The sequence below is a fragment of the Salvelinus fontinalis genome, chromosome 27 (genome assembly GCF_029448725.1).
Source record: "Salvelinus fontinalis isolate EN_2023a chromosome 27, ASM2944872v1, whole genome shotgun sequence".
Lineage (NCBI taxonomy): Eukaryota > Metazoa > Chordata > Actinopteri > Salmoniformes > Salmonidae > Salvelinus > Salvelinus fontinalis.
The window spans coordinates 25,245,020-25,272,872 of NC_074691.1; the positions used below are offsets into that span (position 1 = coordinate 25,245,020).

A 27,853-nucleotide genomic window follows, 5' to 3' on the forward strand; every position below is an offset into this window, starting at 1 on the left:
GGTAACCAGTTTATAATAGCAATAAGGCACCTCAGGGGTTTTGTTTTTGTTTCTAAGAACAGCCATTTGCTGTGGTATATTGGCCATATACCACACCCCCGCGGGCCTTCTTGCTTAATTATACTACAAGAAAGCCATATAGTGCACTGTTCTTAATGTAATTGCATCCACCCGTGGCGATTTAATTCTTGTAACAGATTGACTCTTAAAAGTGAACTATTTACAATAGTAGAGATCTTTCTCTATATGGTTTCTGAACGCTATATGTGGTTGATTTTTATGGTAGATCTGTGTTTTTATAAGCTGAGTGCAATGTAGTTTCTTTGTTTGGTGTGTAATAAAGCTTTACATCAGACATGAGGCTGTGGGTTATTGAAAGGACACACAACTGACTTCAAATCCATGTTTGTTTGCCCCCAGTGCTACTGTTTACAAAATAGCCCTTTGAAAGATGCACACACACACACACACACACACACACACACACACACACACACACACACACACACACACACACACACACACACACACACACACACACACACACACACACACACACACACACACACACACACACACACACACACACACACACTAGTCCCAGAGGTGTGTGTGTGTCAGGAGTAATCAATCATTATTAACGTGGGACAAGAAGCCAGCACCACTTCCATTTCACACAGACATGAAATATGTCAGTCAAAGTTTTGACAAGTTTGACATGTTTGATAGCTGGAGTGTCCACTGACCACCAAGAGGAAAACGTCAGTATGAATATTGGTACATTCCTTTTAGGACATTTTAGGAAGTGGTGTGGGCGTTTTGATACCCAGAAGGACCCTTCTTTCTGACAACAGTCAAAACTCAAAAAAGCTTTTGACCCAAGTCTCTGTGACTGTGACTATGACTGACAGTCCAGCCCTCTCAGAAGTTATTTTCTTCTCTGCAGTTCTCTTAAGAAGTACTTGCAGCGTGAGTGGGTAGAGTGATGGAGGAGGACCAGTCATTGACTGTCACCATCAGAGTGATGGGAAATGTCTTCTCCAATCAAATCAAGGAGAGAGGGACAACACTTCAAGGTATAAATAATAATATAGAATTGGAGATAATTGTCTTCTAAGTCATCTGAAGTTGTGATCAGTTGTGTGCTGATGATATAGCAACAACACATCTGTAACACATTCTTCATCTGAAACAATCCCTATCCTTGTTTCACATGGAAAAGCATGATGCACTATGTTCTATGTTCAGTACAGTTCAGTCAGGTGACAGTGGAACTAGAGGAGGTCCAACACATTGTCCATAAAATAATCTGTGAGTAAAAACATCTGTTACATATTGTTTACAATAATTATCCTTCCAACTGCCAGTCAACATCATCACACATCCAAGAGTGCTTGTGGTCAATTTGGCCACTTGTCTCACTTGTGTAACAGTGCTCTCTCGCTCTCGTTGTGTGTGTGTGTGTGTGTGTGTGTGTGTGTGTGTGTGTGTGTGTGTGTGTGTGTGTGTGTGTGTGTGTGTGTGTGTGTGTGTGTTGCCTACTGTCCAAGATGCCTTGAGCGCAGGGAGGCGCTAGATCACACAGAGCCACTGAACTCGTCCCCCGCATTAACTCTTTTTAAATGTGAGTGCAGACACACTCATTCAGTCTCTCTCTCTCCCTCTCGTCACCAGCGGACTTCACTCGGTCCCTCCGCTGCGCTTGGAGCTTCAAAGCTAAGACCCGCTAACCCATGCGGGGATTAGATACTACCAACACTAGTGGGGTTTCGGTCAGCCTACAGTTCTTCTCAGCAGAAGGGTCATTTCGTTTAGGAAAGAAGTCGAAAGGGAGAGAAAAGGCGAAGGAATTAAAAGCGTTTCTTCTGCTGTCGGTTGAGGAGAGTAGATGAGTCAATGGCCGGAGCTCAGCCAGGAGTTCACGCGCTGCAGCTCAAACCCGTGTTTGTGAGCGAGAGCCTGAGAAAGGGAAACAAATTTATGAAATGGGATGATGTAAGTATTTATTTTTTTGTCAGAGTGGACGGGTTTGTCACTGTCCTTTGTGTAGCCAATGTTTGTTACACATTTGCCACGGCACTGTAACGCATGTGTTATGCATTTGCCACAGTGCAACATTCTCAACTGGCTGTTTAAGGGAATAGTAAACTATCGTTTTACCTCGGTTATAGCCTTTTGGCTGGTGACATGAAAGCGCTCTAGTTGTGTGACAATGTAAAACGTGGAAACAACACAGGTAATTCGAATGTTTGCTTTACATTTCATGGTGTGCGTGCATGTATGTTTCTGTCTGTATGTGTGCGCGTGCGTGCGTGCCTTTTCAGATGGCTCATTGCCTTGAATTAACCGTGTAACAGAGAAAGCTGACACAATAGTGTGATATTGAATCCATAATCGTTTCAAAACGGTATACAGCTCCACCTGAATCTCTACAAAACTATGCCATTGAACGTTATAAACCTCGGGTTGAATGAGTTGTATACTGGCAGCCTATCATCAATCTCTATTGTAATACCCAATACCCACGCCAGTCTGTAGCAGCTAAATGACCTTGATTAAAATGTATTGCGCACCGCTGTTTAGCACGGATCTGCTAGAAACCTATCGTCTCTGGGTAAGATTAGCCTACATTAAGAGACGGCTACTTACTGCAAAGCGTTTCTCATAGATATTTCTCATAGCTAAAACAACTTGTTTTATTTTCCACACAGCAACTTAAGTATATATTTTTTTGCCTAGGGAGCCTAAATAATTAACATACAATTGTCAAGTAGCCAATTAACAACGGAGTATTTGGTGGAATCTGCGTTGGAAATGCCACTGTGTGCACCTGCCAACTGTGTGATGGTGATTGCTATAGCGGAACTGTTGACTGATACTGCGGTGTTATCGTTGTCATTGTAGCAGAGCAGCGCAAACAAGCGATTCCGATATTTTGATAGGCATCAAACATCGTCACAGTGTCAGTCTAATACGCAACTACCTTTTTTTATACATACACATTAATGAGTCATTAATAGCAATTAAAAATATCTCTCGCTCCTTTCTCTCCTGTCTCTCTGTCTCGCTCTCTCTCTCTCTCCTTTCTCCCTCTGTATATGGTGGTATGTTGTGAGGGGTGTGAGGTGTGTGTGTGTTTCCCCATGTTGATGTGTTAGCGTGTGCTAGCCGTGTTTTTGTAGTTTTCAGATTAGGGTGGGGACCTCTTCCATGGCCTTTTTCCAGACCACACAGCCCACCAAGTCTTTCCTGACACACACACACACACATGCAAAGAGAGAGAGACAGAGGGGAGAGAGAGACACAGGGTAGAGAGAGAGGGGATAGAGAGACAGAGGGGAGAGAGAGAGACAGGTTAGAGAGAGAGGGGATAGAGAGACAGAGGGGATAGAGAGAGACAGTGGGGAGAGAGAGAAACACAGGGGAGAGAGATACAGGGGAGAGAGAGACAGAGAGGGGGGAGACAGAGGGGATAGAGAGACAGAGGGGGAGACAGAGGGGTTAGAGAGAGACAGAGTGGAGAGAGAAACAGAGGGGATAGAGAGAGACAGAGGGGAGAGAGAAACACAGGGAAGAGAGATACAGAGGGGAGAGAGAGAGACAGAGAGGGGGGAGACAGAGGGGATAGAGACAGAGGGGGGAGAGAGAGAGACAGAGTGGAGAGAGAAACAGAGGGGAGAGAGAGAGACAGAGGGGAGAGAGAAACACAGTGGAGAGAGAGAGACAGAGGGGATAGAGAGACAGAGGGGATAGAGAGAGACAGAGGGGATGGAGAGACAGAGGGGAGAGAGAGACAGAGGGGATAGAGAGACAGAGGGGAGAGAGAGAGACAGAGGGGATAGAGAGACAGAGGGGAGAGAGAGACAGAGGGGATAGAAGAGACAGAGGGGAGAGAGAGACAGAGGGAAGAGAGAGAGACAGAGGGGATAGAGAGACAGAGGGGAGAGAGAGACAGAGGGGATAGAAGAGACAGAGGGGAGAGAGAGACAGAGGGGATAGAAGAGACAGAGGGGATAGAGAGACAGAGGGGATAGAGAGAGTCAGAGGGGATAGAGAGACAGAGGGAAGAGAGAGAGACAGAGGGGAGAGAAGAGACAGAGGGGAGAGAGAGACAGAGGGGATAGAGAGACAGAGGGGAGAGAGAGAGACAGAGGGGATAGAAGAGACAGAGGGGAGAGAGAGAGACAGATGTGATAGAGAGAGGCAGAGGAGATAGAGAGAGACAGAGGGGATAGAGAGACAGAGGGGATAGAGATACAGAGGGGAGAGAGAGAGACAGAGGGGGTAAAAGAGACAGAGGGGATAGAGATACAGAGGGGAGAGAGAGAGACAGATGTGATAGAGAGAGACAGAGGGGATAGAGAGAGACAGAGGGGATAGAGAGAGACAGAGGGGATAGAGAGAGACAGAGGGGATAGAGAGAGACAGAGGGGAGAGAGAGAGACAGAGGGGAGAGAGAGAGACAGAGTGGATAAAGAGAGACAGAGGGGATAGAGAGACAGAGGGAAGAGAGAGAGACAGAGGGGATAGAGAGACAGAGGGGAGAGAGAGACAGAGGGGATAGAAGAGACAGAGGGGAGAGAGAGACAGAGGGGATAGAAGAGACAGAGGGGATAGAGAGACAGAGGGGATAGAGAGAGACAGAGGGGATAGAGAGAGACAGAGGGAAGAGAGAGAGACAGAGGGGAGAGAAGAGACAGAGGGGAGAGAGAGACAGAGGGGATAGAGAGACAGAGGGGAGAGAGAGAGACAGAGGGGATAGAAGAGACAGAGGGGAGAGAGAGAGACAGATGTGATAGAGAGAGGCAGAGGAGATAGAGAGAGAAAGAGGGGATAGAGAGACAGAGGGGATAGAGATACAGAGGGGAGAGAGAGAGACAGAGGGGGTAAAAGAGACAGAGGGGATAGAGATACAGAGGGGAGAGAGAGAGACAGATGTGATAGAGAGAGACAGAGGGGATAGAGAGAGACAGAGGGGATAGAGAGAGACAGAGGGGATAGAGAGAGACAGAGGGGATAGAGAGAGACAGAGGGGAGAGAGAGAGACAGAGGGGAGAGAGAGAGACAGAGTGGATAAAGAGAGACAGAGGGGATAGAGAGACAGAGGGAAGAGAGAGAGACAGAGGGGAGAGAGAGACAGAAGGGAGAGAGAGAGACAGAGGGGATAGAAGAGACAGAGGCGATATAGATACAGAGGGGAGAGAGAGACAGGGGATAGAGAGAGACAGCGGGGATAGAAGAGACAGAGGGGATAGAGAGAGACAGAGGGGAGAGAGAGAGACAGAGGCGATAGAGATACAGAGGGGATAGAGAGAGACAGAGGGGATAGAAGAGACAGAGGCGATAGAGATACAGAGGGGATAGAGAGAGTCAGAGGGGATAGTGAGAGTCAGTGGGGGTAGAAGAGACAGAGGGGAGAGAGAGAGACAGAGGGGATAGAGAGAGACAGAGGGGATAGAGAGAGACAGTGGGGGTAGAAGAGACAGAGGGGATAGAGAGAGACAGAGGGGATAGAGAGAGACAGAGGGGATAGAGAGAGACAGTGGGGGTAGAAGAGACAGAGGGGATAGAGAGAGTCAGAGGGGATAGAGAGAGACAGTGGGGGTAGAAGAGACAGAGGGGATAGAGAGAGACAGAGGGGATAGAGAGACAGAGGGGATAGAGAGAGACAGTGGGGGTAGAAGAGACAGAGGGGATAGAGAGAGACAGAGGGAAGAGAGAGACAGAGGGAAGAGAGAGTCAGAGGGGATAGAGAGAGACAGAGGGGATAGAGAGAGACAGAGGGGATAGAGAGAGACAGAGGGGATAGAGAGAGACAGAGGGAATAGAGAGAGACAGAGGGGATAGAGAGAGTCAGAGGGGATAGAGAGACAGAGGGGAGAGAGAGAGACAGAGGGGGTAGAAGAGACAGAGGGGAGAGAGAGAGTCAGAGGGGATAGAGAGACAGAGGGAAGAGAGAGACAGAGGGAAGAGAGAGACAGAGGGGATAGAGAGTCAGAGGGGATAGAGAGAGACAGAGGGGATAGAGAGAGACAGAGGGGATAGAGAGAGACAGAGGGGATAGAGAGAGACAGAGGGAATAGAGAGAGACAGAGGGGATAGAGAGAGTCAGAGGGGATAGAGAGACAGAGGGGAGAGAGAGAGACAGAGGGGGTAGAAGAGACAGAGGGGATAGAGAGAGACAGAGGGGAGAGAGAGAGTCAGAGGGGATAGAGAGACAGAGGGGAGAGAGAGAGACAGAGGGGGTAGAAGAGACAGAGGGGAGAGAGATACAGAGGGGAGAGAGAGACAGAGGGGATAGAGAGAGACAGAGGAGATAGAAGAGACAGAGGGGATAGAGATACAGAGGGGAAAGAGAGAGACAGAGGGGATAGAAGAGACAGAGGGGGGAGAGAGACAGAGGGGATAGAGAGAGTCAGAGGGGATAGAGATAGAGAGAGACAGAGGGGAGAGAGAGAGACAGAGGGGATAGAAGAGACAGAGGGGATAGAAGAGACAGAGGGGAGAGAGAGAGACAGAGGGGAGAGAGAGATACAGAGGGGGTAGAACAGACAGAGGGGATAGAGAGAGACAGAGGGGATAGAAGAGACAGAGGGGGGAGAGAGACAGAGGGGATAGAGAGAGACAGAGGGGATAGAGATAGAGAGAGACAGAGGGGAGAGAGAGAGACAGAGGGGATAGAGAGAGACAGAGGGGATAGAAAAGACAGAGGGGAGAGAGAGAGACAGAGGGGATAGAAGAGACAGAGGGGATAGAGAGACAGAGGGGATAGAAGAGACAGAGGGGAAAGAGAGACAGAGGGGAGAGAGAGACAGAGGGGATAGAAGAGACAGAGGGGATAGAGATACAGAGGGGATAGAGAGAGACAGAGGGGATAGAAGAGACAGAGGGGATAGAGAGACAGAGGGGATAGAGAGAGACAGAGGGGATAGAGAGAGACAGAGGGGATAGAAGAGACAGAGGGGATAGAGAGACAGAGGGGATAGAGAGAGACAGAGGGGATAGAGAGAGACAGAGGGGATAGAAGAGACAGAGGGGATAGAGAGAGACAGAGGGGATAGAGAGACAGAGGGGATAGAGAGAGACAGAGGGGATAGAGATAGAGAGAGACAGAGGTGATAGAGAGAGACAGAGGGGATAGAGATACAGAGGGGAGAGAGAGAGACAGAGGGGATAGAGAGACAGAGGGGAGAGAGAGACAGATGGGAGAGAGAGAGAGACAGAGGTGATAGAGAGAGACAGAGGGGATAGAGATACAGAGGGGAGAGAGAGAGACAGAGGGGATAGAGATACAGAGGGGAGAGAGATAGAGAGAGACAGAGGTAATAGAGAGAGACAGAGGGGATAGAGATACAGAGGGGAGCGAGAGAGACAGAGGGGATAGAGATACAGAGGGGAGAGAGAGAGACAGAGGGGATGGAGATACAGAGGGGGGAGAGAGAGACAGAGGGGATAGAGATAGAGAGAGACAGAGGTAATAGAGAGAGACAGAGGGGATAGAGATAGACAGAGGGGATAGAGACAGACAGAGGGGATAGAGAGAGACAGTGGGGAGAGAGAGAGACAGAAGGGAGAGAGAGAAACAGAGGGAAGAGAGAGAGAGACAGAGGGGGTGGAAGAGACAGAGGGGAGAGAGAGAGACAGAGGGGATAGAGAGAGACAGAGGGAATAAAGAGAGACAGAGGGGAGAGAGAGAGACAGAGGGGATAGAAGAGACAGAGGGGATAGAGAGAGACAGAGGGGATAGAGAGAGACAGAGGGGATAGAGAGAGACAGTGGGGAGAGAGAGAGACAGAAGGGAGAGAGAGAAACAGAGGGGAGAGAGAGAGAGACAGAGGGGGTAGAAGAGACAGAGGGGATAGAAAGAGACAGAGGGTATAGAAGAGACAGAGGGGAGAGAGAGAGTCAGAGGGGAGAGAGAGACAGAGGGGATAGAAGAAACAGAGGGGATAGAGAGACAGAGGGGAGAGAGAGAGTCAGAGGGGATAGAGATACAGAGGGGATAGAGAGAGACAGAGGGGATAGAGATAGAGAGAGACAGAGGTGATAGAGAGAGACAGAGGGGATAGAGAGACAGAGGTGATAGAGAGAGACAGAGGGGATAGAGATACAGAGGGGAGAGAGATAGAGAGAGACAGAGATGATAGAGAGAGACAGAGGGGATAGAGATACAGAGGGGAGAGAGAGAGACAGAGGGGATAGAAGAGACAGAGGGGAGAGAGAGAGACAGAGGGGAGAGAGAGAGACAGAGGGGATAGAGATACAGAGGGGAGAGAGAGAGACAGAGGGGAGAGAGAGACAGAGGGGATAGAGATACAGAGGGGAGAGAGAGAGACAGAGGGGAGAGAGATAGAGAGAGACAGAGGTGATAGAGATACAGAGGGGAGAGAGAGAGACAGAGGGGAGAGAGATACAGAGGGGAGAGAGAGAGAGAGAGACAGAGGGGAGAGAGAGATACAGAGGGGAGAGAGAGAGACAGAGGGGAGAGACATAGAGAGAGACAGAGGTGATAGAGATACAGAGGGGAGAGAGAGAGACAGAGGGGAGAGAGATACAGAGGGGAGAGAGATACAGAGGGGAGAGAGAGAGACAGAGGGGAGAGAGATAGAGAGAGACAGAGGTGATAGAGATACATAGGGGAGAGAGAGAGACAGAGGGGAGAGAGATACAGAGGGGAGAGAGATAGAGAGAGACAGCGATGATAGAGAGAGACAGAGGGGATAGAGATACAGAGGGGAGAGAGAGAGACAGAGGGGAGAGAGAGAGACAGAGGGGAGAGAGAGACAGAGGGGAGAGAGATACAGAGGGGAGAGAGAGAGACAGAGATGATAGAGAGAGACAGAGGGGATAGAAGAGACAGAGGGGAGAGAGAGAGACAGAGGGGAGAGAGATAGAGAGAGACAGAGGGGAGAGAGATACAGAGGGGAGAGAGATAGAGAGAGACAGAGATGATAGAGAGAGACAGAGGGGATAGAGATACAGAGGGGAGAGAGAGAGACAGAGGGGAGAGAGATACAGAGGGGAGAGAGAGAGACAGAGGGGAGAGAGAGAGACAGAGGGGAGAGAGATAGAGAGAGACAGAGGTGATAGAGATACAGAGGGGGGAGAGAGAGAGACAGAGGGGATAGAGATAGAGAGAGACAGAGGGGATAGAGAGAGACAGTGGGGAGAGAGAGAGAGACAGAAGGGAGAGAGAGAAACAGAGGGGAGAGAGAGAGAGACAGAGGGGATAGAGATACAGAGGGGATAGAATAGACAGAGGGGATAGAGAGAGACAGATGTGATAGAGAGAGACAGAGGGGATAGAATAGACAGAGGTGAGAGAGAGAGTCAGAGGGGATAGAGAGAGACAGATGTGATAGAGAGAGACAGAGGGGAGAGAGATACAGAGGGGATAGAGAGACATAGGGGATAGAGAGAGACAGTGGAGAGAGAGAGACAGAGGGGATAGAGAGACAGAGGGGATAGAGAGAGACAGAGGGGAGAGAGAGACAGAGGGGATAGAGAGACAGAGGGGATAGAGAGAGACAGAGGGGATAGAGAGAGACAGAGGTGATAGAGAGAGACAGAGGGGATAGAGAGACAGAGGTGATAGAGAGAGACAGAGGGGATAGAGAGAGACAGATGTGATAGAGAGAGACAGATGTGATAGAGAGAGACAGAGGTGATAGAGAGAGACAGAGGGGATAGAAGAGACAGAGGGGATAGAGAGAGACAGAGGGGATAGAGAGAGTCAGAGGGGATAGAGAGAGACAGATGTGATAGAGAGAGACAGAGGTGATAGAGAGAGACAGAGGGGATAGAGAGACAGAGGTGATAGAGAGAGACAGAGGGGATAGAGAGAGACAGATGTGATAGAGAGAGACAGAGGGGATAGAGAGACATAGGGGATAGAGAGAGACAGTGGAGAGAGAGAGACAGAGGGGATAGAGAGACAGAGGGGATAGAAGAGACAGAGGGGATAGAGATACAGAGGGGATAGAGAGACAGAGGGGATAGAGATACAGAGGTGATAGAGAGACAGAGGGGATAGAGAGAGACAGAGGGGATAGAGAGAGACAGTGGGGATAGAGAGACAGAGGGGATAGAGAGACAGAGGGGAGAGAGATACAGAGGGGATAGAGAGACATAGGGGATAGAGAGAGACAGTGGGGATAGAGAGAGACAGAGGGGATAGAGAGAGACAGAGGGGATAGAGAGAGACAGAGGGGATAGAAGAGACAGAGGGGATAGAGAGACATAGGGGATAGAGAGAGACAGTGGCGAGAGAGACAGAGGGGAGAGAGAGAGACAGAGGGGATAGAGAGAGACATAGGTGATAGAGAGAGACAGATGGGATAGAGAGAGACAGAGGGGAGAGAGAGAGACAGTGGATAAAGAGAGACAGAGGGGATAGAGAGACAGAGGGGAGAGAGATACAGAGGGGATAGAGAGACAGAGGGGATAGAGAGACAGAGGGGATAGAAGAGACAGAGGGGAAAGAGAGACAGAGGGGAGAGAGAGACAGAGGGGATAGAAGAGACAGAGGGGATAGAGAGACAGAGGGGATAGAAGAGACAGAGGGGAAAGAGAGACAGAGGGGAGAGAGAGACAGAGGGGATAGAAGAGACAGAGGGGATAGAGATACAGAGGGGATAGAGAGAGACAGAGGGGATAGAAGAGACAGAGGGGATAGAGAGACAGAGGGGATAGAGAGAGACAGAGGGGATAGAGAGAGACAGAGGGGATAGAAGAGACAGAGGGGATAGAGAGACAGAGGGGATAGAGAGAGACAGAGGGGATAGAGAGAGACAGAGGGGATAGAAGAGACAGAGGGGATAGAGAGAGACAGAGGGGATAGAGAGACAGAGGGGATAGAGAGAGACAGAGGGGATAGAGATAGAGAGAGACAGAGGTGATAGAGAGAGACAGAGGGGATAGAGATACAGAGGGGAGAGAGAGAGACAGAGGGGATAGAGAGACAAAGGGGAGAGAGAGACAGATGGGAGAGAGAGAGAGACAGAGGTGATAGAGAGAGACAGAGGGGATAGAGATACAGAGGGGAGAGAGAGAGACAGAGGGGATAGAGATACAGAGGGGAGAGAGATAGAGAGAGACAGAGGTAATAGAGAGAGACAGAGGGGATAGAGATACAGAGGGGAGCGAGAGAGACAGAGGGGATAGAGATACAGAGGGGAGAGAGAGAGACAGAGGGGATAGAGATACAGAGGGGGGAGAGAGAGACAGAGGGGATAGAGATAGAGAGAGACAGAGGTAATAGAGAGAGACAGAGGGGATAGAGATAGACAGAGGGGATAGAGACAGACAGAGGGGATAGAGAGAGACAGTGGGGAGAGAGAGAGACAGAAGGGAGAGAGAGAAACAGAGGGGAGAGAGAGAGAGACAGAGGGGGTAGAAGAGACAGAGGGGAGAGAGAGAGACAGAGGGGATAGAGAGAGACAGAGGGAATAGAGAGAGACAGAGGGGAGAGAGAGAGACAGAGGGGATAGAAGAGACAGAGGGGATAGAGAGAGACAGAGGGGATAGAGAGAGACAGATGGGATAGAGAGAGACAGTGGGGAGAGAGAGAGACAGAAGGGAGAGAGAGAAACAGAGGGGAGAGAGAGAGAGACAGAGGGGGTAGAAGAGACAGAGGGGATAGAGAGAGACAGAGGGTATAGAAGAGACAGAGGGGATAGAGATAGTCAGAGGGGAGAGAGAGACAGAGGGGATAGAAGAAAAAGAGGGGATATAGAGACAGAGGGGAGAGAGAGAGTCAGAGGGGATAGAGATACAGAGGGGATAGAGAGAGACAGAGGGGATAGAGATAGAGAGAGACAGAGGTGATAGAGAGAGACAGAGGGGATAGAGAGACAGAGGTGATAGAGAGAGACAGAGGGGATAGAGATACAGAGGGGAGAGAGATAGAGAGAGACAGAGATGATAGAGAGAGACAGAGGGGATAGAGATACAGAGGGGAGAGAGAGAGACAGAGGGGATAGAAGAGACAGAGGGGAGAGAGAGAGACAGAGGGGAGAGAGAGAGACAGAGGGGATAGAGATACAGAGGGGAGAGAGAGAGACAGAGGGGAGAGAGAGACAGAGGGGATAGAGATACAGAGGGGAGAGAGAGAGACAGAGGGGAGAGAGATAGAGAGAGACAGAGGTGATAGAGATACAGAGGGGAGAGAGAGAGACAGAGGGGAGAGAGATACAGAGGGGAGAGAGAGAGAGAGAGACAGAGGGGAGAGAGAGATACAGAGGGGAGAGAGAGAGACAGAGGGGAGAGAGATAGAGAGAGACAGAGGTGATAGAGATACAGAGGGGAGAGAGAGAGACAGAGGGGAGAGAGATAGAGAGAGACAGAGGTGATAGAGATACAGAGGGGAGAGAGAGAGACAGAGGGGAGAGAGATACAGAGGGGAGAGAGATACAGAGGGGAGAGAGAGAGACAGAGGGGAGAGAGATAGAGAGAGACAGAGGTGATAGAGATACATAGGGGAGAGAGAGAGACAGAGGGGAGAGAGATACAGAGGGGAGAGAGATAGAGAGAGACAGCGATGATAGAGAGAGACAGAGGGGATAGAGATACAGAGGGGAGAGAGAGAGACAGAGGGGAGAGAGAGAGACAGAGGGGAGAGAGAGACAGAGGGGAGAGAGATACAGAGGGGAGAGAGAAAGACAGAGATGATAGAGAGAGACAGAGGGGATAGAAGAGACAGAGGGGAGAGAGAGAGACAGAGGGGAGAGAGATAGAGAGAGACAGAGGGGAGAGAGATACAGAGGGGAGAGAGATAGAGAGAGACAGAGATGATAGAGAGAGACAGAGGGGATAGAGATACAGAGGGGAGAGAGAGAGACAGAGGGGAGAGAGATACAGAGGGGAGAGAGAGAGACAGAGGGGAGAGAGAGAGACAGAGGGGAGAGAGATAGAGAGAGACAGAGGTGATAGAGATACAGAGGGGGGAGAGAGAGAGACAGAGGGGATAGAGATAGAGAGAGACAGAGGGGATAGAGAGAGACAGTGGGGAGAGAGAGAGAGACAGAAGGGAGAGAGAGAAACAGAGGGGAGAGAGAGAGAGACAGAGGGGATAGAGATACAGAGGGGATAGAATAGACAGAGGGGATAGAGAGAGACAGATGTGATAGAGAGAGACAGAGGGGATAGAATAGACAGAGGTGAGAGAGAGAGTCAGAGGGGATAGAGAGAGACAGATGTGATAGAGAGAGACAGAGGGGAGAGAGATACAGAGGGGATAGAGAGACATAGGGGATAGAGAGAGACAGTGGAGAGAGAGAGACAGAGGGGATAGAGAGACAGAGGGGATAGAGAGAGACAGAGGGGAGAGAGAGACAGAGGGGATAGAGAGACAGAGGGGATAGAGAGAGACAGGGGATAGAGAGAGACAGAGGTGATAGAGAGAGACAGAGGGGATAGAGAGACAGAGGTGATAGAGAGAGACAGAGGGGATAGAGAGAGACAGATGTGATAGAGAGAGACAGATGTGATAGAGAGAGACAGAGGTGATAGAGAGAGACAGAGGGGATAGAAGAGACAGAGGGGATAGAGAGAGACAGAGGGGATAGAGAGAGTCAGAGGGGATAGAGAGAGACAGATGTGATAGAGAGAGACAGAGGTGATAGAGAGAGACAGAGGGGATAGAGAGACAGAGGTGATAGAGAGAGACAGAGGGGATAGAGAGAGACAGATGTGATAGAGAGAGACAGAGGGGATAGAGAGACATAGGGGATAGAGAGAGACAGTGGAGAGAGAGAGACAGAGGGGATAGAGAGACAGAGGGGATAGAAGAGACAGAGGGGATAGAGATACAGAGGGGATAGAGAGACAGAGGGGATAGAGAGAGACAGAGGGGATAGAGAGAGACAGTGGGGATAGAGAGACAGAGGGGATAGAGAGACAGAGGGGAGAGAGATACAGAGGGGATAGAGAGACATAGGGGATAGAGAGAGACAGTGGGGATAGAGAGAGACAGAGGGGATAGAGAGAGACAGAGGGGATAGAGAGAGACAGAGGGGATAGAAGAGACAGAGGGGATAGAGAGACATAGGGGATAGAGAGAGACAGTGGAGAGAGAGACAGAGGGGAGAGAGAGAGACAGAGGGGATAGAGAGAGACATAGGTGATAGAGAGAGACAGAGGGGATAGAGAGAGACAGAGGGGAGAGAGAGAGACAGTGGATAAAGAGAGACAGAGGGGATAGAGAGAGACAGTGGGGATAGAGAGACAGAGGGGATAGAGAGACAGAGGGGAGAGAGATACAGAGGGGATAGAGAGACATAGGGGATAGAGAGAGACAGTGGAGAGAGAGAGACAGAGGGGATAGAGAGACAGAGGGGATAGAGAGAGACAGTGGGGATAGAGAGACAGAGGGGATAGAGAGACAGTGGGGATAGAGAGAGACAGATGTGATAGAGAGAGACAGAGGTGATAGAGAGAGACAGAGGGGATAGAGAGACAGAGGTGATAGAGAGAGACAGAGGGGATAGAGAGAGACAGTGGGGATAGAGAGACAGAGGGGATAGAGAGACAGAGGGGAGAGAGATACAGAGGGGAGAGAGATACATAGGGGATAGAGAGACAGAGGGGAGAGAGATACAGAGGGGATAGAGAGACAGAGGGGATAGAGAGAGACAGTGGAGAGAGAGAGACAGAGGGGATAGAGAGACAGAGGGGATAGAGAGACAGAGGGGAGAGAGATACAGAGGGGATAGAGAGACATAGGGGATAGAGAGAGACAGTGGAGAGAGAGCGACAGAGGGGATAGAGAGACAGAGGGGATAGAGAGAGACAGTGGGGATAGAGAGACAGAGGGGATAGAGAGACAGTGGGGATAGAGAGAGACAGATGTGATAGAGAGAGACAGAGGTGATAGAGAGAGTCAGAGGGGATAGAGATACAGAGGGGATAGAGAGACATAGGGGATAGAGAGAGACAGTGGAGAGAGAGAGACAGAGGGGAGAGAGAGAGAGACAGAAGGGATAGAGAGAGACAGAGGCAGGCAGATATAGATCATCCAGTAAGTTCGAAATCAAAACCTTTCCCCGTCTCAGCTGGATGTCAGAAAATAAGTGTCATGGTAACCATGGGGAACCTTGACCATACATGACCAAACAGTGGAGCAAGGAGAGTGGAGTGATTGGTACGATATTGAGCCGAGATGGAAACAAAATCCTCTCAGCATGGTGGAGATGGCATGGAGTGGCCAGAATGCAGTTATTGTATTACAGATGTAGGATCTCTATTTGATCACTCTTTTGTTGCTGAGAATTGTCCTATCACACAGTTATATCAACAGTATCACACTTTTCATGAAGCTTACTGTTGGCCAGCTAATAGCCTAACCACAGATCAAGCAACATTTGGGACAAATGGTTCAGGTTTATTTTGTTGTGACAATATAGATCAAATTAAGATCCTACATATGTACACTGTCTGACACAAGTGTTGTAGAGCAAGGAGAAAGGAAGAAGGAGAGGGGAGAGAGGGAAGGGAGGGAAAGAAAGACAGAGAAGAAGAGAGGAAGCAGGAAAGAGATTTTATCAAGTATTTCTCATACCAAATCCTTTCTGTGAGTTTGAAGCCAATTTTACTTCGTAGACTCCATCTGTCTGTACTGCTAATCACCCAGACATTGTTAAAATACAGAAGCTAAACAATGAGAACAAGTCGTACTCTCTCCATGTAATGGTATGGAACACCACTGTGAGGGGTGAAAGCAGACAGCAACTCTGTCTGCTTTCTTCCCTCTGTCCCTTCACTCAAAGGAGAGCTGAGACAAAACCTCTTAACGATCACAATTACTCCTAAATTGGAAAAACTTCTTGTAATGATGACGATTTCCTTCCCTGGTGTAAGATTTTGTCCCGAAGAAATTGAGAAAACCTTTTAACTCTTAAGACTAGTCTATCCTCTGAGATGTGTGTGAATACAGACCCAGAGAGTGAGAGTCAGTGAGTCACCCCCCCCCCCCCCTCCTCCAATGATAGCCTCTGAGGAAGTCATAATGACTTAATGTATGTGTAGCTGTGGCCAGGGAGAGTTGGGACGTTAAGAAGAGGAGAAGCTGGCGAAAATGCAGCCTGGTGGAACCATGTGAAATAGAATGATGAACGCAGCGATCAGGCTTGTTCCACCAGGCTTGTGAAAATGGCTGTTTTCACATCATTAAGCAGATTGTCAATGGCCACCAGCCATCTTTAGCGCTCTCAGCCTGATGTTACAACATAATCCATCAATCCACCGTGAAGCTTAGGACTAATGGGAAAGTCATTTTTTTCAACCGGTGACAAACACTACAAACACTACTACACTAGTCTTAATATGTCATTTTTGTCACCGACTCTTTATACCAGGACTTGATATAGTGCATCTTCCCTCTGATTTGTCATGAGTCATGGCATGTTCTTCATGTGTGTAAGTTGACCAAATCAATCCTTCTTGAATCTGTTACAGAGTCACAACGAATCGTTGTTGCCATAGCAAACGTCACCATAGCAAGTGCTTAAAAATCTCTGACAAACCATTTTCAGCATCTTGCAAATTGATGTTTTCTCTTTATGTCTGTCTGTCTGTCTCGGTTGTCTGTCTGTCTGTCTCTTCCAGGTCCCTCTTTCTTTATCGCTTTTGCTATCTGCCTAAGTGTCTCTCACACATTCATTCTTTCCATCTCTCTCTCTCTCTCCCTCTCTCCCTCTGTCCATCCATCCGTCCAGCCGTCTGCTTTCTATAATAGAGTAGGATCGATACGATAGCAGTCAGTTCTGGTCAGAGGGGTCAGTGTGTACATCAGGTACCACCATTTCAGTTCTGGCTGGCTGGTTTACGCTGTTAAAGATGACCAGAGGCCAGTGATGATCTGTCACCTCAACAGAGCTGCCAGTCAGACAGCTGTAGATCCTAGACATACAGTATAATAAATACTAGACATCTAGGGCCAGTTCCCGTATCCAGAGTAATTGCTTAATTGTTTTAGGAACCACACCAATGAGGAAGCACCTGCTTTCAATATATGTTGTATCCCTAATTTACACGTGTTTCCTTTATTTTGGCAGTTACCCGTATATAATCTGCACCATAAGATGATGTCATAGAACACATCCTTGTCACGCCCTGACCTTAGTTATCTATGTTTTCTTTATTATTTTGGTTAGGTCAGGGTGTGACGAGGGTGGGTATGCTTGTTTTGTATTGTCTAGGGGTTTTGTATGTCTAGGGGTGTTTGTAAGTCTAGGCATATGTATGTCTATGGTGGCCTGAATTGGTTCCCAATCAGAGGCAGCTGTTTATCGTTGTCTCTGATTGGGGATCATATTTAGGTTGCCATTTTCCCTTTTGGTTTTGTGGGTTCTTATTCTATGTTTAGTTGCCTGTCTGCACTAGCCATATTAGCTTCACGGTTCGTTTTGTTACTTTGTTCATTTTGTGCAGTGTTCGTTCTATAATTAAAGAAGAATGTACGCTTATCACGCTGCGCCTTGGTCTCCTCCTTACGACGGCCATGACAATCCTTCAACATAATGAACAACATACAGTTGTAGGTCTATACCATACAGTCGTAGATCTATACCATACAGTTGTAGACCTATACATTACAGTTGTAGATCTATACCATACAGTTGTAGATCTATACCATACAGTTGTAGATCTATACCATACAGTCATATATCTATACCATACAGTCGTAGATCTATACCATACAGTTGTAGGTCTATACCATACAGTCATATATCTATACCATACAGTTGTAGATCTATACCATACAGTTGTAGGTCTATACCATACAGTTGTAGATCTATACCATACAGTTGTAGGTCTATACCATACAGTTGTAGATCTATACCATACAGTCATATATCTATACCATACAGTCATAGATCTATACCATACAGTCGTAGATCTATACCATACAGTCGTAGATCTATACCATACAGTCATATATCTATACCATACAGTCATAGATCTATACCATACAGTTGTAGATCTATACCATACAGTCATATATCTATACCATACAGTCATAGACCTATACCATACAGTCGTAGATCTATACCATACAGTTGTAGATCTATACCATACAGTTGTAGATCTATACCATACAGTTGTAGATCTATACCATACAGTTGTAGGTCTATACCATACAGTCATAGATCTATACCATACAGTTGTAGATCTATACCATACAGTCATAGATCTATACCATACAGTTGTAGATCTATACCATACAGTCGTAGGTCTATACCATACAGTTGTAGGTCTATACCATACAGTCATAGATCTATACCATACAGTTGTAGATCTATACCATACAGTCGTAGGTCTATACCATACAGTTGTAGGTCTATACCATACAGTCATAGATCTATACCATACAGTTGTAGATCTATACCATACAGTCGTAGATCTATACCATACAGTCATAGATCTATACCATACAGTCATAGATCTATACCATACAGTCATATATCTATACCATACAGTTGTAGGTCTATACCATACAGTTGTAGGTCTATACCATACAGTCATAGACCTATACCATACAGTTGTAGGTCTATACTATACAGTTGTAGATCTATACCATACAGTTGTAGATCTATACCATACAGTTGTAGGTCTATACCATACAGTTGTAGATCTATACCATACAGTTGTAGGTCTATACCATACAGTTGTTACAGTTGTAGATCTATACCATACAGTCATAGATCTATACCATACAGTCATAGATATATACCATACAGTTGTAGACCTATACCATACAGTTGTAGGTCTATACCATACAGTTGTAGACGTATACCATACAGTTGTAGACGTATACCATACAGTTGTAGATCTATACCATACAATCATAGATCTATACCATACAGTCGTAGATCTATACCATACAGTCATAGACCTATACCATACAGTCGTAGATCTATACCATACAGTTGTAGATCTATACCATACAGTCATAGATCTATACCATACAGTCGTAGATCTATACCATACAGTTGTAGATATATACCATACAGTCGTATATCTATACCATACAGTCATAGATCTATACCATACAGTCGTAGATCTATGCCATACAGTCAAAGACCTATACCATACAGTCGTAGATCTATACCATACAGTTGTAGATCTATACCATACAGTCATAGATCTATACCATACAGTCGTAGATCTATACCATACAGTTGTAGATCTATACCATACAGTCATAGACCTATACCATACAGTCATAGACCTATACCATACAGTCGTAGATCTATACCATACAGTCATAGATCTATACCATACAGTTGTAGATCTATACCATACAGTTGTAGATCTATACCATACAGTCATAGATCTATACCATACAGTCGTAGATCTATACCATACAGTCGTAGATCTATACCATACAGTTGTAGATCTATACCATACAGTCATAGACCTATACCATACAGTCGTAGACCTATACCATACAGTCGTAGATCTATACCATACAGTTGTAGGTCTATACCATACAGTCGTAGACCTATACCATACAGTCATAGACCTATACCATACAGTCAAAGACCTATACCATACAGTTGTAGGTCTATACCATACAGTCGTAGACCTATACCATACAGTCATAGATCTATACCATACAGTCATAGATCTATACCATACAGTTGTAGATCTATACCATACAGTCATAGATCTATACCATACAGTCGTAGATCTATACCATACAGTCGTAGATCTATACCATACAGTTGTAGATCTATACCATACAGTCATAGACCTATACCATACAGTCGTAGACCTATACCATACAGTCGTAGATCTATACCATACAGTTGTAGGTCTATACCATACAGTCGTAGACCTATACCATACAGTCGTAGATCTATATATTTTTTCTCAGAAAACCATTAGGTCTGGTTCTGTGATGCAACATGGCGATATGGGAATGGTTTAAAAGTGTGTTCAGTGGTGTTGTATATAATCCTGTGTTATTCTCCAGGGCAGGATAATCATCCAGTAGGTTCAGCTGAGCGCTGGGCTGGCCACTACGGACAGAAACGCCACAGCTTTTTATAGAAACAGACAATAATATCTGCAGTTGCTATGTAAAGACGGCCCTGGCCTAGGGCTGCCAATCTGTGTGTGTGTGTGTGTGTGTGTGTGCGCGCGCGTGTGTGTGTGTGTGTGTGTGTGTGTGTGTGTGTGTGTGTGTGTGTGTGTGTGTAGGATGGTATCTCTCACAGACAATAACATACATGGCAGCTTACTCCTTTTTCTATCGCACGCACACACACACACACACACACACACACACACACACACACACACACACACACACACACACACACACACACACACACACACACACACACACACACACACACACACACACACACACACACACACACACACACACACACACACACACACCTTTCCCTCTCTCACAAATGGTACCTTTCTCTCTCTACAGGACTCTACTACGGTGACCCCTGTTACCTTACGAGTCGACCCCCAGGGCTACTTCCTGTACTGGACTGACCAGAACAAGGTAAGAACAAAGATTTTACACGGAGCAAGATAATAACAAAGGTATTACACGGAAGGAAGATAATAACCAATAGTTACACGTTCAGTGACATCCCATTCCCTTCTCAAAGATCAAGAGGACTTGAGTTGAACCAGGAAACAGTTGATTTTTTTATAGGCAGAGATGTTAGAGATACTTTTCATTTAGAAGGAAATATATTTAGGAGAAATCAGGTTGTCCTTATTGTGACACTAAAAGAAAAAACATATTACATACTATCCTAAGCATACTTACTTCTTGGTCACCTCCCTGACCAAGGCCATTCTCCCCCGATTGCTGTTTGGCAGGGCGGTCAGCTCGCAGAAGAATCTTGGTGCTTCCAAACGTCTTCCATTTAAGAATGATGGATGCCACTGTGTTCTTGGGGACCTTCAATGCTGCCAAAATGTTTTGGTACCCTTACCCAGATCTGTGCCTCGACACAATCCTGTCTCAGGGCTCTACGGATAATTCCTTCGACCTCATGGCTTGGTTTTTGCTTTGACATGCACTGTCAACTGTGGGACCGTATATAGACAGTTTTGTGCCTTTCCAAATCATATCTAAATCAATTGAATTTACCACAGGTGGACTCTAATCAAGTTGTAGAAACATCTCAAGGATGATCAATGGAAACAGGATGCACCTGAGCTCAATTTCGAGTCTCATAGCAAAGTGTCTGAATACTTTTGTAAATAAGCTATTTCTGTTTAGTTTTTTTGATAAATGTGCAAACCTGTTTTCACTTTGTCATTATGGGGTGTTGTGTGTAGATTGCTGAGGAAAGTGTTTTATTTAATACATTTTAGAATAAGGCTGTAACGTAACAAAATTAGGAAAAAGTCAAGGGGTCTGAATACTTTCCGAAAGCATTGTTTACTTGCTTTACCTCACTGCAGTCCTATACTGTATGTGATGTGAACTGAGCTGAATCAGTGATATTTACACGGGCAGTTATTCCTAAAAACTTCTTCTTTATTACCACGACCAGTCAGACAGGAGTTGAAAGGGGAGGAGAGGAGAGGAGAGGAGAGGAGAGGGGAAGAGTCGGGAAACCCCTCTGTTATAACCATTATCCCTAAAGAGCAAAGGCCATTAGTGAAGAGGACAGGAGAAGACCAGAGGTGTGTGTGTGTGCGCCGTGCCTGCGTGTGTGTACACATGTGCCAGGGTTGGTGCGTGCTTGCATGTGTGCCAGGGCCTGTGTGTGTGTGTGTGTGTGTGTGTGTGTGTGTGTGTGTGTGTGTGTGTGTGTGTGTGTGTGTGTGTGTGTGTGTGTGTGTGTGTGTGTGTGTGTGTGTGTGTGTGGTGCATTCGACGGAAAGTATTCAGACCCCTTGAGCGTTTCCACATTTTGTTACGTTACAGCCTTATTCTAAATTTAATTAAATTGTTTTTTTCCCTCATCAATCTACACACAATACCCCATAATGACAAAGCAAAAACAAGTTTTTTGAAATGTTTGCAAATTGATAAAAAAAAAAAAAACCATTTACATAAGTATTCAGACCCTTTACTCGGTACTTTGTTGAAGCACCTTTGGCAGCAATTACAGCCTCAAGTCTTCTTGGGTATGAAGCTACAAGCTTGGCACACCTGTGTTTGGGGAGTTTCTCCCATTCTTCTCTGTAGATCTTCTCAAGCTCTTTCAGGTTGGATGGGGAGTGTTGCTGCACAGCTATTTTCAGGTCTTCCCAGAGATGTTTGATCGGGTTCAAGTCTGGGCTCTGGCTAGGCGATTCAAGGACATTCAGAGACTTGTCCCAAAGCCACTCCTGCATTGTCTTGGCTGTGTGCTTAGGGTCGTTGTCCTGTTGGAAGGTGAACCTTCGCCCTAGTCTGAGGTCCTGAAAGCTCTGGATCTGGTTTCCATCAAGGATCTCTGTACTTTGCTCCACTTTGCTTTCCCTTGATCCTGACTAGTCTCCCAGTCCCTGCCGCTGAAAAACATCCCCACAGCATGATGCTGCCACCACCAAGCTTCACCGTAGGGATGGTGCCAGGTTTCATCCAGACTTTACGCTTGGCATTCAGGCAAAAGAGTTCAATCTTGGTTTCATCAGACCAGATAATCTTGTTTCTCATGGTCTGAGAGTCCTTTAGGTGCCCTTTGGCAAACTCCAAACTCCAGGGGGACAACTCTAGGAAGGACCTTCAATGCTGCAGAAATGTTTTGGTACCCTTCCCCAGATTGGTTCCTCGACACAATCCTGTCTCGGAGCTCTACGGACAATTCCTTCGACCTCATGTCTTGTTTTTTGCTCTGACATGCACTGTCAACTGTGGGACCGTATATAGACAGGTGTGTGCCTTTCCAAATCATGTCCAATCAATTTAATTTACCACAGGTGGACTCCAGTCAAGTTGTGGAAATATTGGAAACAAGATGCACCTGAGCTTAATTTCGAGTCTCATATCAAGGGTCGGAATGAGGGATAATTTGTATTTATTTATAAATTTGCCAAAAAAATCTAAAAACCTGTTTTTGATTTGTCATTATGGGATATTGTGTGTAGATTGCTGATGGCATTTATTTATTTTTAATCAATTTTAGAATATGGCTGTAAGGTAACAAAATGTGTAAAAAGTCAAGGGGTCTGCATACTTTTTGAATACACTATGTGTGTGTGTGTGTGTGTGTGTGTGTGTGTGTGTGTGTGTGTGTGTGTGTGTGTGTGTGTGTGTGTGTGTGTGTGTGTGTGTGTGTGTGTGTGTACAGTATACTGTATGTGTGTGTGAGGTCTGTGATGATAAGTATTGAGTGTGATGTTTATGTGAGAGGAGAATTGAGAGTATCTCTCTGGCCTCTAGTCATCATCTCTTCCTCTATCTGCTAGTGTCAAGGAGCAGGGTGGAACAATGAGGCTGAGAGATGAGCCCCGGGTGTGTGTGTATGCGTGTGTGTGCATGTGTGTGTGTGCATTCCATTATCTCCTATAGCTCTGACCACATACTCGATAAGTCAAATTGATACAAAGCGTGGCCAGTAGGGAATCAATTAGGGATAAATAAGAGCACTATCTCTACCTAACACACTGTGTCACAACCAGAGCATCTACCTCTAGGAACCCACCGTGGTGTGTCTGGATTGTAGAGGACATGTAGGAATGTGTTTACACACTTAGAAAAATCCCCATAGGAGAACCCTTTTTGGTTCCAGTTAGAACCCTTTTTGGTTCCAGGTAGAACTTTTTTGGGTTCCATGTGTAACAGTGATGCTTCCGTCTTTCTCCTCGCCCCTACCTGGGCTCGAACAAGGGACCCTCTGCACACATCAACAACTGCCTCCCACAAAGCATCGTTATCTATCACTCCACAAAAGCCACCGCCCTTGCAGAGCAAGGGAAACTACTACTTCAAGTTCGCAGAGCGAATGACGTCAACAATTGAAACACTATTAGCGTGCACCTCGCTAACTAGCAAGCCATTTCACACCGGTTACACATGTAGAACTCTCTGTGGAAAGGGTTCTACATGGAACTCAAACGGGGTTCTTCCTGGAACCAAAAAGGGTTCTTCAAAGGGTTATTTTATGTGGACAGCCTAGATAGCACCTTTTTGTCTAAGAGTGTATAAGTACAGTATGTATTTGTGTGTACATGTACTGTTACAATGTGCCTTAACATAATGTATCTGCAGGGTAATGTACTGTTACAATGTGCCTTAACATAGTGTATCTGTGGGGTAATGTACTGTTACAATGTGCCTTAACATAGAGTATCTGCAGGGTAATGTACTGTTACAATGTGCCTTAACATAGAGTATCTGTGGGGTAATGTACTGTTACAATGTGCCTTAACATAGTGTATCTTCAGGGTAATGTACTGTTACAATGTGCCTTAACATAGAGTATCTGCTGGGTAATGTACTGTTACAATGTGCCTTAACATAGAGTATCTGTGGGGTAATGTACTGTTACAATATGCCTTAACATAGAGTATCTGCAGGGTAATGTACTGTTACAATGTGCCTTAACATAGAGTATCTGTGGGGTAATGTACTGTTACAATGTGCCTTAACATAGAGTATCTGCAGGGTAATGTACTGTTACAATGTGCCTTAACATAGAGTATCTGTGGGGTAATGTACTGTTACAATATGCCTTAACATAGTGTATCTGCAGGGTAATGTACTGTTACAATGTGCCTTAACATAGAGTATCTGCAGGGTAATGTACTGTTACAATATGCCTTAACATAGAGTATCTGCTGGGTAATGTACTGTTACAATGTGCCTTAACATAGAGTATCTGCAGGGTAATGTACTGTTACAATGTGCCTTAACATAGAGTATCTGTGGGGTAATGTACTGTTACAATGTGCCTTAACATAGAGTATCTGCGGGGTAATGTACTGTTACAATGTGCCTTAACATAGAGTATCTGTGGGGTAATGTACTGTTACAATGTGCCTTAACATAGAGTATCTGCAGGGTAATGTACTGTTACAATGTGCCTTAACATAGAGTATCTGCAGGGTAATGTACTGTTACAATGTGCCTTAACATAGAGTATCTGTGGGGTAATGTACTGTTACAATGTGCCTTAACATAGAGTATCTGCAGGGTAATGTACTGTTACAATGTGCCTTAACATAGAGTATCTGCTGGGTAATGTACTGTTACAATGTGCCTTAACATAGAGTATCTGCTGGGTAATGTACTGTTACAATGTGCCTTAACATAGAGTATCTGCTGGGTAATGTACTGTTACAATATGCCTTAACATAGAGTATCTGCTGGGTAATGTACTGTTACAATGTGCCTTAACATAGAGTATCTGCTGGGTAATGTACTGTTACAATGTGCCTTAACATAGAGTATCTGCAGGGTAATGTACTGTTACAATGTCCTGTATTTGCAAAGTTGTGTGCTTTATGGCCTGTATGTATTTTGTTGTATACCGTTATAAATGTACCGTTACAAGCTGTTGCACTAAAAGAAGTCCACATCATTACACATGTCCACTGTGTGTGTGTGTCCACTGTGTGTGTGTGTGTGTGTGAGACACAGCTTGATGGCCTGCAGAGCTAAAGCATTCCTTAGATTCCTCAGGAGCAGAGAACCAGTGGACAGATCGCGCCTCTAGCTCTTAGACACACACACACGCACGCACTTTTAGAGAAATTTTTCTGCAATTCTACACATTTTGCCGTGGATTATGCCGTGTTCTTTTGCTATATGACTGACTAAAACATTACAACAAAACGCTGCTAAGTGAATATAGGAGAAACACTGGTCAGGCAGGGCAGACTAAAGGGTTTTATGTTTTCCGCTGGTGGTGGTTGTCCAGGGGTTTGTAGGTGGCTAAATGGGATTGAGACATCTGGACAGAACTATTCATTGTTATGTGAAAAACAAAAGAATGTGTCCCAATCCTTCAACAGCTCAGTGAGAGAGATCTTGGCACTGAGTCACGTCGCTGCGCGTGCCTGTTGTGTGTGTGTGTGTGTGTGTGGCAGATTGACGTTTATTGTCCTGGAGGCAGAACTGAGCGATTTCCCCTTAGATCGGCCAGCTGCAAAGTCAAAATTGGCTATATTGAAAAAATTCATCAAAACAAAATTTAGCTTTTTGGTCTTAATTTAAGGTTAGGGTTCGGCATTAGGGTGAGAAGTGATGTTAAGGTTAGGGTTAAACTCAGATTTGTAGTGACCACTCTGCGTCCAGAACAAGATTCATGTAAAAACTTGCGCGTGTGTGTGAGAGAGTGTGTGTATACGTGTCTGTGTGTGTGTGAGAGAGTGTGTGCATCAAATCAAATCAAAGTTTATTTGTCACGTGCGCCGAATATAACCTTACAGTGAAATGCTTACTTACAGGCTAACCAACAGTGTGAAAGAAAACGGTGTGTTTGTGTGTGTGTGTTTGTGTTTGTGTGTGTGTGTGTGTGTAAGTAAAGAAATAAAACAACAGTAAAAAGACATTTGAAAATAACAGGCACCGGTTAGTCAGGCTTATTGAGGTAGTATGTACATGTGGGTAGGGTTAAAGTGACTATGCATATATGATGAACAGAGAGTAGCAGTAGCGTAAAAGAGGGGTTGGCGGGTGGTGGGACACAATGCAGACAGCCTGGTTAGCCAATGTGCGGGAGCACTGGTTGGTTGTGCCAATTGAGGTAGTATGTACATGAATGTATAGTTAAAGTGACGTGTGTGTGTGTGTGTGTGTGTGTGTGTGTGTGTGTGTGTGTGTGTGTGTGTGTGTGTGTGTGTGTGTGTGTGTGTGTGTGTGTGTGTGTGTGTGTGTGTGAGAGAGAGAGAGTGTGTGCATGCCTGTGTGTGTGTGTCCAGCATCGCAGCATCTGTGTCTCTCTGCCATATTGTCTTGTTAAACAGACTGCTGGTATGAAAACTCCTGTGGTCATAGTTCTCCAAGTCACTATCTTTCTTGTTTTACGTCCCCATGTGTCCCTCAACCTGGACTCTACTGTACGTTAACCTTTTTTACAAGGAAGTAAGTGGGAAAATGTAGGTGCAAGTGAAAAAATGTAGGTGCACACAAATACATTTAGGAGCACAATGAAATAATTTTGACGTAATAAAGCTAGAATTCTTTATTTTTCTAAATTCTAAATTAAAATTTCAGGTGCACAGCAAAATATTTAGGCGCATGTGTAAATAGAATGGTGTCACTGTAGAGCCCTGTCAACCCAACCAGACCTAATCCACACACCGCAGAAACACATGCACAAACGCAATTGCACAAATGCACACACACACACCACCAGGCCAAAAGTTAAGAGTCATCAATCATCACCGATATTGTGTAACAGAGGATTAACACACACACCTCAGTACGCCACAGCTTCTAGTTTACATATCGTTCCCTGTCCTAATTGAAGATTGTATGTGTATGTATATTACTGTAAATATTGATCACATTCCTTGTGTATGATCATATATTTTGATACATTGTGTCACGCCCTGACCTTAGTTATCTTTGTTTTCTTTATTATTTTGGTTAGGTCAGGGTGTGACGAGGGTGGTATGTGTGTTTTTGTCTTGTCTAGGGTTTTGGGTATGTCTAGGTCAAATCAAATCAAATCAAGTTTATTTTATATAGCCCTTCGTACATCAGCTAATATCTCGAAGTGCTGTACAGAAACCCAGCCTAAAACCCCAAACAGCAAGCAATGCAGGTGTAGAAGCACGGTGGCTAGGAAAAACTCCCTAGAAAGGCCGAAACCTAGGAAGAAACCTAGAGAGGAACCAGGCTATGAGGGGTGGCCAGTCCTCTTCTGGCTGTGCCGGGTGGAGATTATAACAGAACATGGCCAAGATGTTCAAAATGTTCATAAGTGACAAGCAT

The 27,853-nt window shown here is 46.0% G+C and overlaps 1 protein-coding gene across 7 annotated transcripts in view; it reads left to right on the forward strand.

Annotated features, from left to right (window-relative positions):
- The first annotated feature begins 1,615 nt into the window (after window positions 1-1,615).
- LOC129825349 (1-phosphatidylinositol 4,5-bisphosphate phosphodiesterase beta-1-like) overlaps window positions 1,616-27,853 on the forward strand; it is a 285,736-nt gene continuing 259,498 nt past the window's right edge. For 5 of the 7 annotated variants that reach the window (XM_055885375.1, XM_055885376.1, XM_055885378.1 and 2 more), the window contains exons 1-2: window positions 1,617-1,995; window positions 20,447-20,524. In XM_055885375.1, coding sequence (XP_055741350.1) covers window positions 1,897-1,995; window positions 20,447-20,524 — 177 coding nt within the window. In that variant the 5' untranslated portion in view covers window positions 1,617-1,896. Of the gene's footprint in view, window positions 1,996-20,446; window positions 20,525-27,853 lie in introns of all 7 variants that reach the window. The other 2 variants (XM_055885380.1, XM_055885381.1) reach the window with 1 other exon arrangement.